Source organism: Neomonachus schauinslandi, chromosome 15, assembly GCF_002201575.2.
Source record: "Neomonachus schauinslandi chromosome 15, ASM220157v2, whole genome shotgun sequence".
In the NCBI taxonomy this organism is placed as follows: domain Eukaryota; kingdom Metazoa; phylum Chordata; class Mammalia; order Carnivora; family Phocidae; genus Neomonachus; species Neomonachus schauinslandi.
The window spans coordinates 20,315,392-20,328,697 of record NC_058417.1 but is presented as its reverse complement, the minus strand read 5'-3'; the positions used below and the strand labels follow the sequence as shown (position 1 = coordinate 20,328,697).

Sequence of the window (13,306 nt, the reverse complement as noted above, 5' to 3'; positions counted from 1 at the left end):
GGCTCCCTGCTCAGCGGAAAGCCTGCTTCTCCCTCTCCCGCTCCCTCTGCTTGTGTTCCCTCTCTTGCTGTGCCTCTCTCTGTCAAATAAATAAATAAAATCTTTAAAAAAAAAAGTTATATGAACTTAGCCATGGCCAGTGTTTGAGTCACTAGCTTGTTTTGTTTCTGCTGTGCTTAAAAGTCACTGCCAAGCACCAAGACTCTGGTCTCAGGAATTCATTTACCCCATTTTATCCCTTGATATTTTCTACTTAGTACATCTTAACTTGTAATCTGTTTGTTATTTTACTTCTATAATAGGCTTATTTTTTTCTCAGCATTTTCAGGGCTGTTAGAACCTAGACTGTATCAAGACGGGAGGAAATCACTCATAAAAAAAAAGCGATGTAACATAAATAATTTTAAGTAAATAACATCAAAATTTGCAACTATTCTGTTACAAGTCAGCTTACTGTTGGTTTCAGTGACAGTGTTAAGCCTTGCACAACTTTTCCCGCAGGGGAGAGTGGTGCGGGTAAGACGGAAGCCAGTAAGTACATTATGCAGTACATCGCGGCCATCACCAATCCCAGCCAGAGAGCCGAGGTGGAGAGGTAAGGGTGGTACGAAGATGGGGAGATGCTCTCTTTGGGGCTTCACTTTCTACACACACTTGCCGGGGCCGAAGCTCGGATATGGAGCCAGCATTTGTGGGTGATTAAATACTATCTCTGCCCTTGATCTGTGTCACCCTATTTCTATATTCGCTTCTTTGTAGAGAAATACTGCTTGGTAAGCTTTACCTAAATAGGAAACGAGGTAATGCTGCAAGAGCTGGAAGTTTCCCCACTCCACCTGTAACTGCTGCCTTCGGCGTCACAGGTGCTCTTCTAAGGTCTTCCCGCGGGCAGATGTCATTGTTCAAGTTGTCTTTGTTATGCTGTCTTCTGAGGAGCCCTGGGTTCCTGGAGGGAAAGGGGGCTCCGGGACGCAGATCCATGCCTTCCCTGAATTGCGTTGTCACAGCCCAAACCCCTGATATTAGAAACACTAAGAATGATTCCTTTTTCTTTCTAAGTTTCATGCCAGGCTGCTGTCAGCATATGACAAGGATGCAGACTACTGGGCGCTGTCTGCGGGACCCGGCTTTTAGCACTGAGCGCCACGTAGTATTTTCTTAATCCATTTGTAAGGAACGAATGGATGGGGGTTTTTTTGTTTTTGTTTTTGTTTTAAGAAAGAAATGTGGTGATAAAGTAACATGACTTAACTTTCTTCTATGGTGTGTACTTTTTGAGAGAAAAAAGATTTTCAGAGTTGCTAGTGTGAAGCTCAGTATTTGTTTTCCGAAGAGTCCCCTCTGCATGCACATCTCAGCCTTCAGTTTATGACTAGAAAAGAAAGGATGCAGGGTTGGTACGAAAGAAGGCGGTGTAGACTAGACTTACCCTTCCAGGGCTTTCCTCATTTCTACATAACTGGGCTGGAGGTCAAAGAGGCCTTTTTCTTGACTGTGACACATCCCCACTTCTGATTCTGAATTTGCAATCTCCTATGATGAAGACACGAATATGAGTCAGTTATCTGAATTTCTGTAGAAGCTCGGGAGAACTAACTTTATTTTATTTCTAAAGCCAGTTGGTATAGTAGAGTCAGGCATGTGTACATTGACTAGTGTTTCATGGGCATATCTTACTATAGTTTTAAAGATGGTTGCCTTTGTTTACCGTAAGCGTGCAATCCCCCCTCCCCACATTTTAAAAGTATACTTTCATGTGGGAGGAGAGAAGCTGGCAGGGTTATGGGGTGACTTAGAGTCATAGAGGATCTGCTACATTAGTTTATTTCAATGGCCAGTGTGATTCTTGCAGGTGTGACCATGCTAGAGGAGTTTTGCCAGGGAAATAAAAACAAAGACTTAAGGACAAGCAGAAAGTTAAAAAGTATCCATTGGGAGAGACTGTGCTATAGAAAGTTAGCGTTCATTGAATAAGGAATGAATGTGTCACCCATTCTTTCTTTTCAGAACACATCTTTTTAAGATTTTTCTTTGTCAATAAAACATGTTCACTTAAAAACTAAAAATTACAGCATTTTGTCCAAGGTGGAAGTCCCCCGAAATCCCACTGTACATACCCTGTCAAGCTAGGTCCCTATAGTGAAATGTACTAGCCTTTCCCGATTTTTAAGTAGTTACTGACCTATGTGCCTGCCCACACACACTCACGTGGACACATGCACAGACCCACAAAGACCCTGCAACACATGTTATTTTGCAACCTAATTTCTCATTCATTAGTTTATTCTGGACCTCTTTCTCTGTCAATGCATCCTATACTAGGAAAAAAGTTTTTTTATCCAACCCTACTAGTGGACATTTAGGGTTTGTTTTAATATTGCAAACAATGCTGCAGTCAGCATCTTTGTATAAATGTTTGGATGTGCTTTAACAAAACCTGGTTTTTCTAAAAGGCCCAGCCTCTAAACTTTTTATAATGACTTTCATTTATCTGTGCCAAAGAGTGAAGAATATGTTGCTTAAGTCCAACTGTGTCTTGGAAGCTTTCGGAAATGCCAAAACCAACCGTAACGACAACTCAAGTAGGTTTGGAAAATATATGGATATCAACTTTGATTTCAAGGGGGATCCTATTGGTGGACATATCAATAACTACTTATTGGAGAAGGTAAAATGTGCTTAATTTCTGAGGGTAATGTTTTCCAGTGCTGAATTTTTTTTTAAACCTAATCATGTGTATAGAATTTTTTAAATTACTTAAAAGTAGTTTTAAATCCTATCCTCCCTCCCTTCCTGCTCCTCAGTTCCTTTTCTGTGACAAGATACTCTTCTTCTTAGCTCCTACAATATCAGGGTGGAAAAAGTTTGGGCTTTGTAGATAAGGATTTAGGTGTGTGTGTGTGTGGCCAGGAGTGGGAGTGGATGTGAATGCATACCAACTTCTGGGTAAGATTTGACCAAAACACAATCTAGGACTAATCAGTTCTACTCTTTTGACACATCACCATTGCCCATATGTTTTCCTGCTGTTGTCCTGAATGCATCGCAGAAAAGCCAGCCCACCCTTTGATGCTCTTTTCACAGAATTATGCCCGTACAACTCTCCTTTTTTAAGTGAGATATAATTGATATTTGACACCACGCACATTTAAGGTATACAACACACTGACTTGATACTTCCATGTATATTTATTTTAATGAACCTGAATCTCATTTTCTTCTGGTTTCTGTGTGTTCATAGCGTCCTTTATGACAGTGTAACACAGCAAAATCTATTTCTGTTTGTTAAATCGATGTCAGACCATTAAGGAAATAAGGGTTTTTATCAGTGTCAGTTACAAAAGGACTGGAAATGCCTGGTGTTATCAGTCTTTTTCCAAAATGTTTCGTGGCTTCACTTTACATGCAGAGTCCCTCAGAAGGACCCCTCCGAATGAACGTATACTGTGAGACCTCTCACAGCAGGCTTTCGGGGGCCATCTAAGGCAGGGGCCTCCATAGACTGGGTCTTGCTCAACTGATTTTCCTGCAGGACATAAGGCATTGCTCTTTGAAATGCCAGCAGACCCTGGGGACCCTGAACATCCTTTCCTGTTCTCCCACGTCCAATCCTCTTCCCCCTAAAAATCCCGTCTTTAGGCTCCAGGTTAAAAAAAAAAAAAAAACTTCATTGTCATAAAGTTTAGGGAATTCTGTTTTAAGCAGTAAAAAGAATATTAAAAGTTGCACAGAAAACCCCACAGAGGAGGCCTAGTTTTAGGTGGGTAATCCATGGGGTCTTTAGGACATTTAAATGCACTATTGATAGGCGATTTCCTGAGAACTTGACTTGCACTTTGTTTTCGGGGTGCATTCTCAGATTAATGATTTAATGTGGTGTTTTGGTTTTTTTTTTTAGTCTCGAGTGATTGTGCAACAGCCAGGAGAAAGAAGCTTTCATTCTTTTTATCAGGTTAGTATCCGCTGCTGTGCAGGTAATCCATCATTGGCCCAGTTGTACCGGGAATGAATATTTTATGTTGGGACTCTCCCCTGTCCTGTGCCTCCTTTGCCTCCACTGGCCCAGGACACATTACACACGTGTACATGCATGCACACACCGTAGCCCACGTGCTGCTTCAGATATTTGATGAGCATGATTATTATAAAGAGCTAGCAGGTGGTTAACCCACCAGATGACTTGACTGCCTTGGTTGAGCATCACCTCCATTTTTTGGCAATGTAGAGAACAGTTTAATATCTGTAAAAGTTTTTGAAATGGTAAATTCTGGGTATGTTAAATTAATTGTGTTTTATTTTGAATTGAAGCTGTTGTTCCCGTATTTGGGAGCCCAGAGACAGGAATACAGCTCCAGTTTATTTTGCTCATGGTGGCTATAAAGCAATATGATTACTTAAAACAATTACGAATTCAAGGGAGAATTGTCGTCTTTATCCCATCAAAGCTGTGATTGCTTAGAAAAAAATTTGATACCTCTTTTGAGAATGCTTTTAGAGTCAAAGGCAGAATCTTTTAAAGTAGCCTTTCTGTTAACAAGTCTGTGCTCAGAGAACAAGTATGATACATAATTAAAATTTTTAAAGCCCCAAGTAACATGAACCAGTGCTAAGAAATTAAGTGGGTGATCAAATGAAGCAATGCTGTTTGGGACTTTTTAAAAGTAAAACTATAAATCAGTAAGATTGATTTCCATATGGAGACAGTCTCTGCAGGGGATGAGCAGTGTCAGCATAAGTTGAATACAATTCAGCCGGGTTTAATCTTTTCTAGGTAACTGCTTTAACAGACAGTGCTCATTTGTATATACAAGTTCTGGTATATTTAGTTTTAAAAGATCACTTTCGAAAATCTGATAATTATACCTTTTAAGTAAAACAAAGCATACAGTTTAATGTAGAAAATTTAAACGTAGTGCCTTCCAAAGGTATGTTCTATAAATAAGGGCTACCCATCCATATTGTATTCGTGTTTTTGTTGACAATTCACCATGTTTTCCTTAAACTGTTTTTCTACCGAATATAAAAGAGTTCTTTTCATGTCTAGAACCCATACGCTCTTCCCAATGTTTTTCCTACTTGGATGAATGTGTTAAAATTTGTCTTTGTTCAACCCTTCAGTCGTGGGTATCCAGTGGTGTTCCTTTCCTGACAGAGATTGACGAGGAAAGGCTATTTGTTTCCAGTGTGATTCAGCATGTGACTGCCTGCTGATACCTCTTACTTCCACAGCAATATTGACTTTTTCTGAATTCTGAAACACAACTCTATCTTGTCTGGATAATGAGGCCACTAAGCAAATGACCACCACAATGCATAAGCTCCTGTTTAACAAATGACCATAGTAAAAGCAAGATTACCATTGTTATAATATTTGATGTACTTGGCTCAGCATGTATTTTGCCAATTTATTTCTAATTAAATATTTTTTCAGCTACTTCAGGGAGGTTCAGAGCAGATGCTATGCTCTCTACATCTCCAGAAATCCCTGTCATCCTACAACTATATCCATGTAGGCGCTCAATTAAAGGTAAGGGCTTCCTCTCTGAGATACAGAATCAGACAAAAAACCGGAGGGGACATTAAGTAATTCTCTGGTCCAGCCTGCTGCCTTTAAGCAAATGAGTGACTCTTTTCTTCCATTCTGGTTTTTAAATTCTCAGGGACAGAGACTGACTGCAACTTCACTTCAACAACTTCACTTAATAACCATTTCTGTGTTTCATTGCCATCTGACGGAAATGAAGTTTCTCTCTTGTGATCTTGTGGGTTTTTTTCAATTTTTAATCCTATTCCTTTTGACACTGTAAAAATATTGATATGACTAGGAAATCCACCTCAGAGAAAGATGCCATATGGTTTGGCCACAGGCAAGTTGGGAAGACAGAAGGAACTTTAAAAGCACCCTGGTTGTCGGGCGCCTGGGTGGCTCAGTTGGTTAAGCGACTGCTTTCGGCTCGGGTCATGATCCTGGAGTCCCTGGATCGAGTCCCGCATCGGGATCCCTGCTTGGCAGGGAGCCTGCTTCTCCCTCTGACCCTTCCTCCTCTCATGTGCTCTCTCTCTCTCATTCTCTCTGTCTCAAATAAATAAAAAAAAATCTTTAAAAAAAATAAAATAAAATAAAAGCACCCTGGTTGAAAATGAGTATCAAAGATCTCCTCCATTCACTATTTTTTCAAGTACTGATTTTGACATATCCTGGAAATAGTTTTGTGACCCTGGAGCATTTCTATTCAGCCTTCAAATTTTAAGGTTTTTTTCCCTTCACTTGCATGTGGGCCTTTTGCACGCCCATGTGCAGATGCTTTTCTGCTCTTTTATTTCTAATTAGTGTTCTGCTAGTCACTTTACAGCTCATCCTAATAATATAGTAGTCTGTTGATGGTAGACTATAAACTGGTAATTACAATATTATCCTACTTTGTCAGAGCAAGGTACATAAATACATAAAATAAGATATGGAGGGAAGGTTTTAATTACTGATTCTGAATGGCTGAGATTACAGGTATCTGTGTTCTTGTACTTTTCCATGTTTTAAATTTGTTTTGTAATAAAAAAAATGCATTGCTTTTGTAGTCAGGGGAGAAATAAAAGAATTTGTAAAAGGAAAGAAAGGAAAAGGATCTAAGATGTGGGAGGTGTTTCCTTTTTTATTTCTATTATTCATCTAAAGCGAATTATACATGCATTACCTGATTAGCTGTATTTTTATTGCCGTGCATAAAAATAAATGATATTTAGGCTTTCCCGATTAATTTTCCATTGTTTGACATTCAAGTTGCATGGGGTTTTTTTGTTTTGTTTTGTTTTACTTTTACAATCATCTCAGAGTAGGATGTCTGGGTGAAAATTAATTGAAAACAAGACAATAGAGGGCAGCACTTGAGCTTTCTGAGAGTAGGCCAACAGTGCTCAGAGATGCAGAAGGGATTGTGAAACCAGCACTTAAAAAGCCAATGACCAGAAATGTTCCTCTTTAATCAAATTGTCTTACTGACCAAATTACTTTTGGCCCGATCATGTAGCACTGCCACAGAAAGCAAGTATTAAATGAACATTTAGCCTTTGCCTGAAGCTAAATGTAACTTTGGTTTTCTTTCATCCAGTTCCCATTTCTTTCTCCCTGCCTCCTTTGTTTTTCTCTCTTACAAAAAAAAAAAGACATAATGTGTGATCATAGTCAAAACCTAAATAAAGATATACCAGAAGAAAAGAAAAAATATACTAAAGCTTACCTTCCAGAGATAGTTATTGATGATGGTATGAAAATTTATTTTATTTTTTTTTAAGATTTTATTTTTAAGTAATCTCTACACTCACTGTGGGGCTCAAACTCATGAACCGGAGATCAAGAGTCACATGCTGCTCTGACTGAGCCAGCCAGGTGTCTCTATGTATATATATTTATAAATGAAATCATGCAATAAACTCTGATGAAATAAATTTGCTTTTATTAAATGACTATTTATTAATATCTTCCCATTAACAATTAAATATGTTAATAGAATGATTTTAATAACTATAAAGTATTATACTGTGTATCACAATTTTACTTAATTATCCTAAAAATATAGGAAAGAGTGTACAATTAAGATACTTTGGGTTGAAGGGGAAGATAAAACCAAATGAAAGTCTTCCAAAACAATAAGAAATTTTAATTTATCTCATGTAACTCAGAGAAGCCCTGAGATGGGACAGTTCCAGAGTTGGTTAATTTAATGCCATCACAGTGTTGGTAGGGACCCAGATGTTGTTTGTTTCTCCAACTTAAAACTCTCCCATCCTCACTGGATTTGACTTGTGTGCTTAGGCTGATTTTCCTCATGGCCCCAAAATGGCAGCTGCAGTTCCAGAAGTCATAGGCAGAGGATATGATCCTGGCTCATGTCCCTTTGTAACTAGGGAAACCTCATGTCTTATTGACCAGAATAGTATCACAAGCCCATGGCTGGTCAGTCCCTTGGTAATGGGAGTAAGATCACCATGATAGTTTCTGCCCATGAAGATTTGCCTCCTGAGGCTGCGGGGTAGACCAGTCCTGAAGGACAAGTATACTTGGAGAGAGGTGAACAAATCAGTGTTCTAGCAGCCAATAGTTCCCCACAGTAGGACATTTAGACTTTCTGTCTAGTTTTTATGCAATTTCAGCACAGTTGCAGTTTATAATAATAGTTCTATCTGATACTTGCCTAGTGCTTTTTATGTGCTAGGAACTAGGGAAGTGCTTTACATAATTCTCATCCAATTTTCACAACAACCCTGTATTGTTGTGCCCATCTTACCCATGAGGAAACTGAGACTCGAGGAGGTTAAGTATCTTGCCCAAGGTCAAAGAACCAGGTAGGTGGAGGGATTGCCTTGTCATGTCCTGGATACTAGAGGAACAGGTACTCATCAGGCACAGAGGACCCCTTCCCATGTGCCTCCTCAAAAGATGAGCGTCAGGCCAGGTCCTCTGTGTCCCTGCCAGAGGAGAAATGCACCAAGGAAAAGATCAGTCAGGCCTTCTGCAGCTGCTGCTCTGGGAAAACTTTCTTGAGATAGGCCATTACCATTGCTTAACTGTAAATTTCTGTTGATGTGTTGGTATTTCCAACCTGATGGCTATAGCTCCTTGAGGCTGGCGATTTATCTTTGATTGTTCTAGTTGGGCCACTACAACAAAAATACCCTAAATTGGGTGCCTTATATACAACAAATGTTCGTTTTTCACTGTTCTAGAGGCTGGGGAGTCAAAGATTAAGGTACCTGCAGATTTGGTGAGGGCCTTCTTCCTGGTTTATAGGTGGAGCCTTCTCTATGTCCTCACAGGGCAGAAGGGATGAGGAATCTAGGGCCTCTTACAATGGCACTAATCCCATTTATTGAGGGCTCCACCCTCATGACCTAATTACCTCCCAAAGGCCCTACCTCCTAATTCCATCACCTTTTGGGGGCGGGGAGGATATCAGGATTTCAACATATGAATTTTAGGGGGATACAAACATTCAATCTATAGCAGCCCCCTCGAACCAGTTAGAAGATCTGATGCACCAAATGTTTGTGAAAAGTGGTTGTAGTCCCAGAATATCTAATAGCTTGCTGAATGATTGAGGCAGCCCACTCTGCTTTGGGGGACGGGGGCCTTCTTTTCCTCACCTGTGAGGTAAAAAGCCTGACCATCCAAGAGAAGGGAGTATTATTCCCAGACTTTACAAGACTAATTGTGGAACAAAAAGCCATTGGCAACAATAGTCAGGCGTGTGTCTTCGAGAAGCTCCCATGGTCAGTATTTCCATTTGTGAATCACATCCCATGTTTTCTTCACTCATCACAGAGTGGCAGTCAGCTTCTGTGAAGCAGCTCAGGACTTGCTCCCTCATTGAAGATTCCAGAAAAGTATGTCACACCTATTTTATGTGATGGTGGCTCTCACACACAAATGGATATTTTGTGTGCTGAGTGATATTTCTACTCTTGAAATAATTTTATTTTCTCTGGGTACTCAGTGACTTACTACAAAAGCATCAAGACCTTGGCTAAACTCGAATGTAGTCTCATAATTGATAGATTTTAATGCCCATATGAAATGTCAGTGACTTAAGTTTTCCATTTTCATTCCCAGTCTTCTATCAATGACGCTGCAGAATTCAAAGTAGTAGCTGATGCCATGAAAGTAATTGGTTTCAAACCTGAGGAGACTCAAACGGTGTATAAGATTCTGGCAGCCATTCTTCACTTGGTGAGTAGGGACACCTTTCAGAATATATTGCCTCCCTGTGGAGACAGGATGCTCTTTCAGAAGATTTTGCTTTTTCCCTGCAGATTTAAAAACTGATTTATATAAAGAAAATTTCTCTTACGTTTTGAAGCAATTACTGTATCTGTGGTTCTCTCCATCATTTTATAATACTATGAGGAATTTTCGAAGTCACTGTAGGTTTTGAAACTTAGCTTTAATTCATTGTCTTACTGGTATGTCAGATTTTGAACTGTTTCATTCTGAGGATAAAAGAATTCAGTAATGATATGACCACCAATGGTAAAAGCTAAAATCTTTTGAACAGAATACATTTCCAGTAGCACTTGAAGCGTAGAATCATAAATAATCAGAATTAGAATCCTGACCATCTCATTTTTCAGGTTGGGAAATGAGCCCTAAAGGGGTGGTACAACTGGCCTGAAGGTGCAGCCAATTCACGGTGGCCAACTGGGTAGACAAGATGGCCAACCCATGGTCCAGTCAAGCTGCACTACACCACAGCAAACTCAGGTCAAGGGCCATCTGTCAGATTTCTCTCATTCCTGTGTATATAATTATAGACGTTGAAAATATAGTGAACATGTAACCTTAGAAAAAATGAGTGACACCATGAATTCAAATCTGGGATAAAACTTACCTTTCACTTTAATGTGGCAAGATTTAACTCTTAATAAAATGGGTGGGACCTATATGAAAAATATCATAGGGCAATATAAATGTTATCATAAGTAAATGTTCCTAACTAGGAAGACTTGAATGTTATAAATTGTCCCATTCTTTCAACCAGTTTATAAATAAAGTGCAACAATATCCTTCAGAATCCAAACAGGAATTTTATTTTTTAAGTTGACGTAATGGCTCTAGAATTTACCTGGACCAATAAACATGTAAGAAGATCATAAAAAATGTACTAAAGAAGAGTAGTAGGGTAGGGGGAAAAGAGGAGAGGATACATGACTAATTCTGCCAGATTTAAAATGATAGTAAAGTGAAAGTACTTTAAAACTTGTTGCTCAGATATATCATCAGATTAATCAACAGATTGGTTGATGTGCTGGACAGCTGGTAGAGGGTTGATAAGTATTTATTGCTTATTGAACAAGTAAAATATAAATAGACTCAGAAACTTGGGGGAATTTAATATATAGTAACGGTGACATTTCAGATTTTAAGATTTCATTTATTTATTTGAAAGAGAGAGAAAGAGAGCATGATTGGGGCGAGGGGCAGAGGGAGAGGGAGAAGCAGACTCCCCGCTGAGCAGGGAGCCTGACACAGGGCTCGATCCCAGGACCCCAGGATCATGACCTGAGCTGAAGGCAGATGCTCAACCAACTGAGCCACCCAGGCTCCCCTAAAGGTGACATTTCAAATCAGGAGGAAAATATCTGCCATTCAGTGAATGGTATTGGAGCAACTAACTGACCATCTGAAAAAATTAAGTTAGATTCTTTGCACCACTTAGCAACATAAATTCTGAATTAAAAGCTTAAATGTAAGGGGAAAAGTTGTGTATTCAAAGAAAATATTGAATATTTATAAAATCTTTGGAGTGGGAATGGTCTAAGTATGACACCAAAGTAAAAGAAACCCCAAAGCAAAAGATTCGTAGATTCGACTACAAAAAAATGTAAAACCTCTCTCCGTCAAAAACAAATACTGAAAATTAGGAGATAGATCAGTGTCTAGAGAAGAGAGGAAAGATGGATGAAGCGCTAGTTTTTTATATACGTGTAATGTATTTAAGAAAATCAGTGCTACAAACAAGGTCACTTTGAATTTTATCTTTAATTGGCAAATATATCCCTGACATAATGTTTCAGAATCTTGCTGGAAATGGCGTCTTGTTTTTTTCTCTCTGGTGTAGGGAAATTTAAAATTTGTGGTGGATGGTGACACGCCTCTCATTGAAAATGGCAAGGTCGTATCTATTATAGCAGAATTGCTCTCCACCAAGACGGACGTGGTTGAGAAGGCCCTTCTCTACCGGACGGTGGCCACAGGGCGCGACATCATCGACAAGCAGCACACGGAGCAGGAAGCTAGCTATGGCAGGGATGCCCTTGCTAAGGTAGGATTTCTAACTGACATTGTTTCAGCCTGGGGATGCAGTTTCAGTGAACTTCCGTGAGGATGCGTCCAGACGTTCCATGAAAGTGGGCTCAGGCTTTGAGAACCCAGAGTGGTGCTTTTGGACCATCACAGTCTCAATAAAACGCCCTGACTGTGAGCATCACTCTCAGGAAGCGTTCTGAGGAGAGTGAATCCGACTAACTGGGAAGCTAATGACGCCTGCACGGGCCCTCTCACCGCCCTCCATTTTGCTTTGCCCACCAGTGTTTGATGAAGACTGACTCAGGTCAGCTGAGGGAGTTCTCATCCCTTGTGTTTTGTGTCTGTGTGGGGATGGTGCCATGAGTTAGTAACCATCCTCCCCTTAATTCATTCACCTGTTTCCTTTTTCTGCCACGAGAAAGAATGCTGTCATATCCTGTGTGTGTGTCCCTACACACCAGTGCTCTTATTCCCACTGGACAGACTCCCAGGAATGAGCTCACCACATCAAAGGACACGCTGATTTTAAAGTTTAAATGGGCTGACTTTATGGGTGTACGGGAGTACCTCGTGGTTACTTTCATTTTCCTTGCCAGTGGATTTGAGCATCTTTCCGTATGCTTGTAAGGTATTTAAATCCACTCTGGGAATCGCCTGGTGTGTCCTTTGTACATTTTCCTCAGGGCCGCTCGCTGTTCTGTTGCCTGTTTGTAAAAGCTGATCACTTTAACCCTTGGTCTGTTATCTGCGTGGCAAATGTGTTATGTTCCCAAGTTTACATTTCCTTGTTTACTTTTTCTTTGTTGCTGGTTGATTAGATGGCCGCGTATTCCATTTTGACTCTTCTAAGTCCCAGGCTTGGTTTTTAGTCTCGAGAGGAATTTGGATTTATCCAAGTGCAGTGAAGAGTGGAGGATTCTAAGCAGAGGCAATGACAGCAAGTCTGCATTTTTAAAGCGATCGCTCAGTATGGTGAATTTCTGTGGGTAGGGATGGAAGTAGGGAGACTGTTACGGGGATATTTCAGTATCCAACAAAGGTGACGGCAGGTAGCGTAGAAATGGGGAAAAGAGGATGATTTGAGATGGGCTGTGTTTGAGATGTAAAATCCACAGCCCCTGTTTGGGGAACGATAAAATCAAGGATCGCTCCTAGCGTGGTCTGGCTCTAGCCTGCATCTCCTGCCTCATTCCACACCATGCTCCGGTCTCCTTCCTTCATTCCAGCACCTTAGTGTTCTCTTGGGCCTTGCAGGTTGTCTCTGTCCCTTTCTCCTTCCAGCCACAGGGCCTCTGCATAGGCTGTCGCCTCTGCTTGGATCCCTTTTCTCTCCCCCTCTTGCCTCGTCAGCTCTTAGTCATCCTTCTGATCTCAGCCCACTTTCTCAGGGATGCCTTCCCGGCCTCTTGTGAGTTCCGAACAGGTTAAATTATCCTCCGATGCCACGCACCTCACCTTCAGAGTGTGTGTGTGTGTGTGTGTGTGTGTGTGTGTGTGTGTGTGTGTGTG

General features: G+C 40.4%; 1 protein-coding gene across 1 annotated transcript in view; it reads left to right on the top strand.

Moving 5' to 3' along the window:
* Window positions 1–13,306, top strand: part of MYO1D (myosin ID) — a 380,578-nt gene that overhangs the window by 102,022 nt on the left and 265,250 nt on the right. Inside the window, exons 3-8 of the mRNA XM_021704452.2 lie at window positions 502–595; window positions 2,503–2,668; window positions 3,899–3,952; window positions 5,432–5,527; window positions 9,605–9,721; window positions 11,610–11,813. Of these exons, the coding sequence (XP_021560127.1) occupies window positions 502–595; window positions 2,503–2,668; window positions 3,899–3,952; window positions 5,432–5,527; window positions 9,605–9,721; window positions 11,610–11,813 (731 nt within the window). The remainder of the gene's footprint in view (window positions 1–501; window positions 596–2,502; window positions 2,669–3,898; window positions 3,953–5,431; window positions 5,528–9,604; window positions 9,722–11,609; window positions 11,814–13,306) is intronic.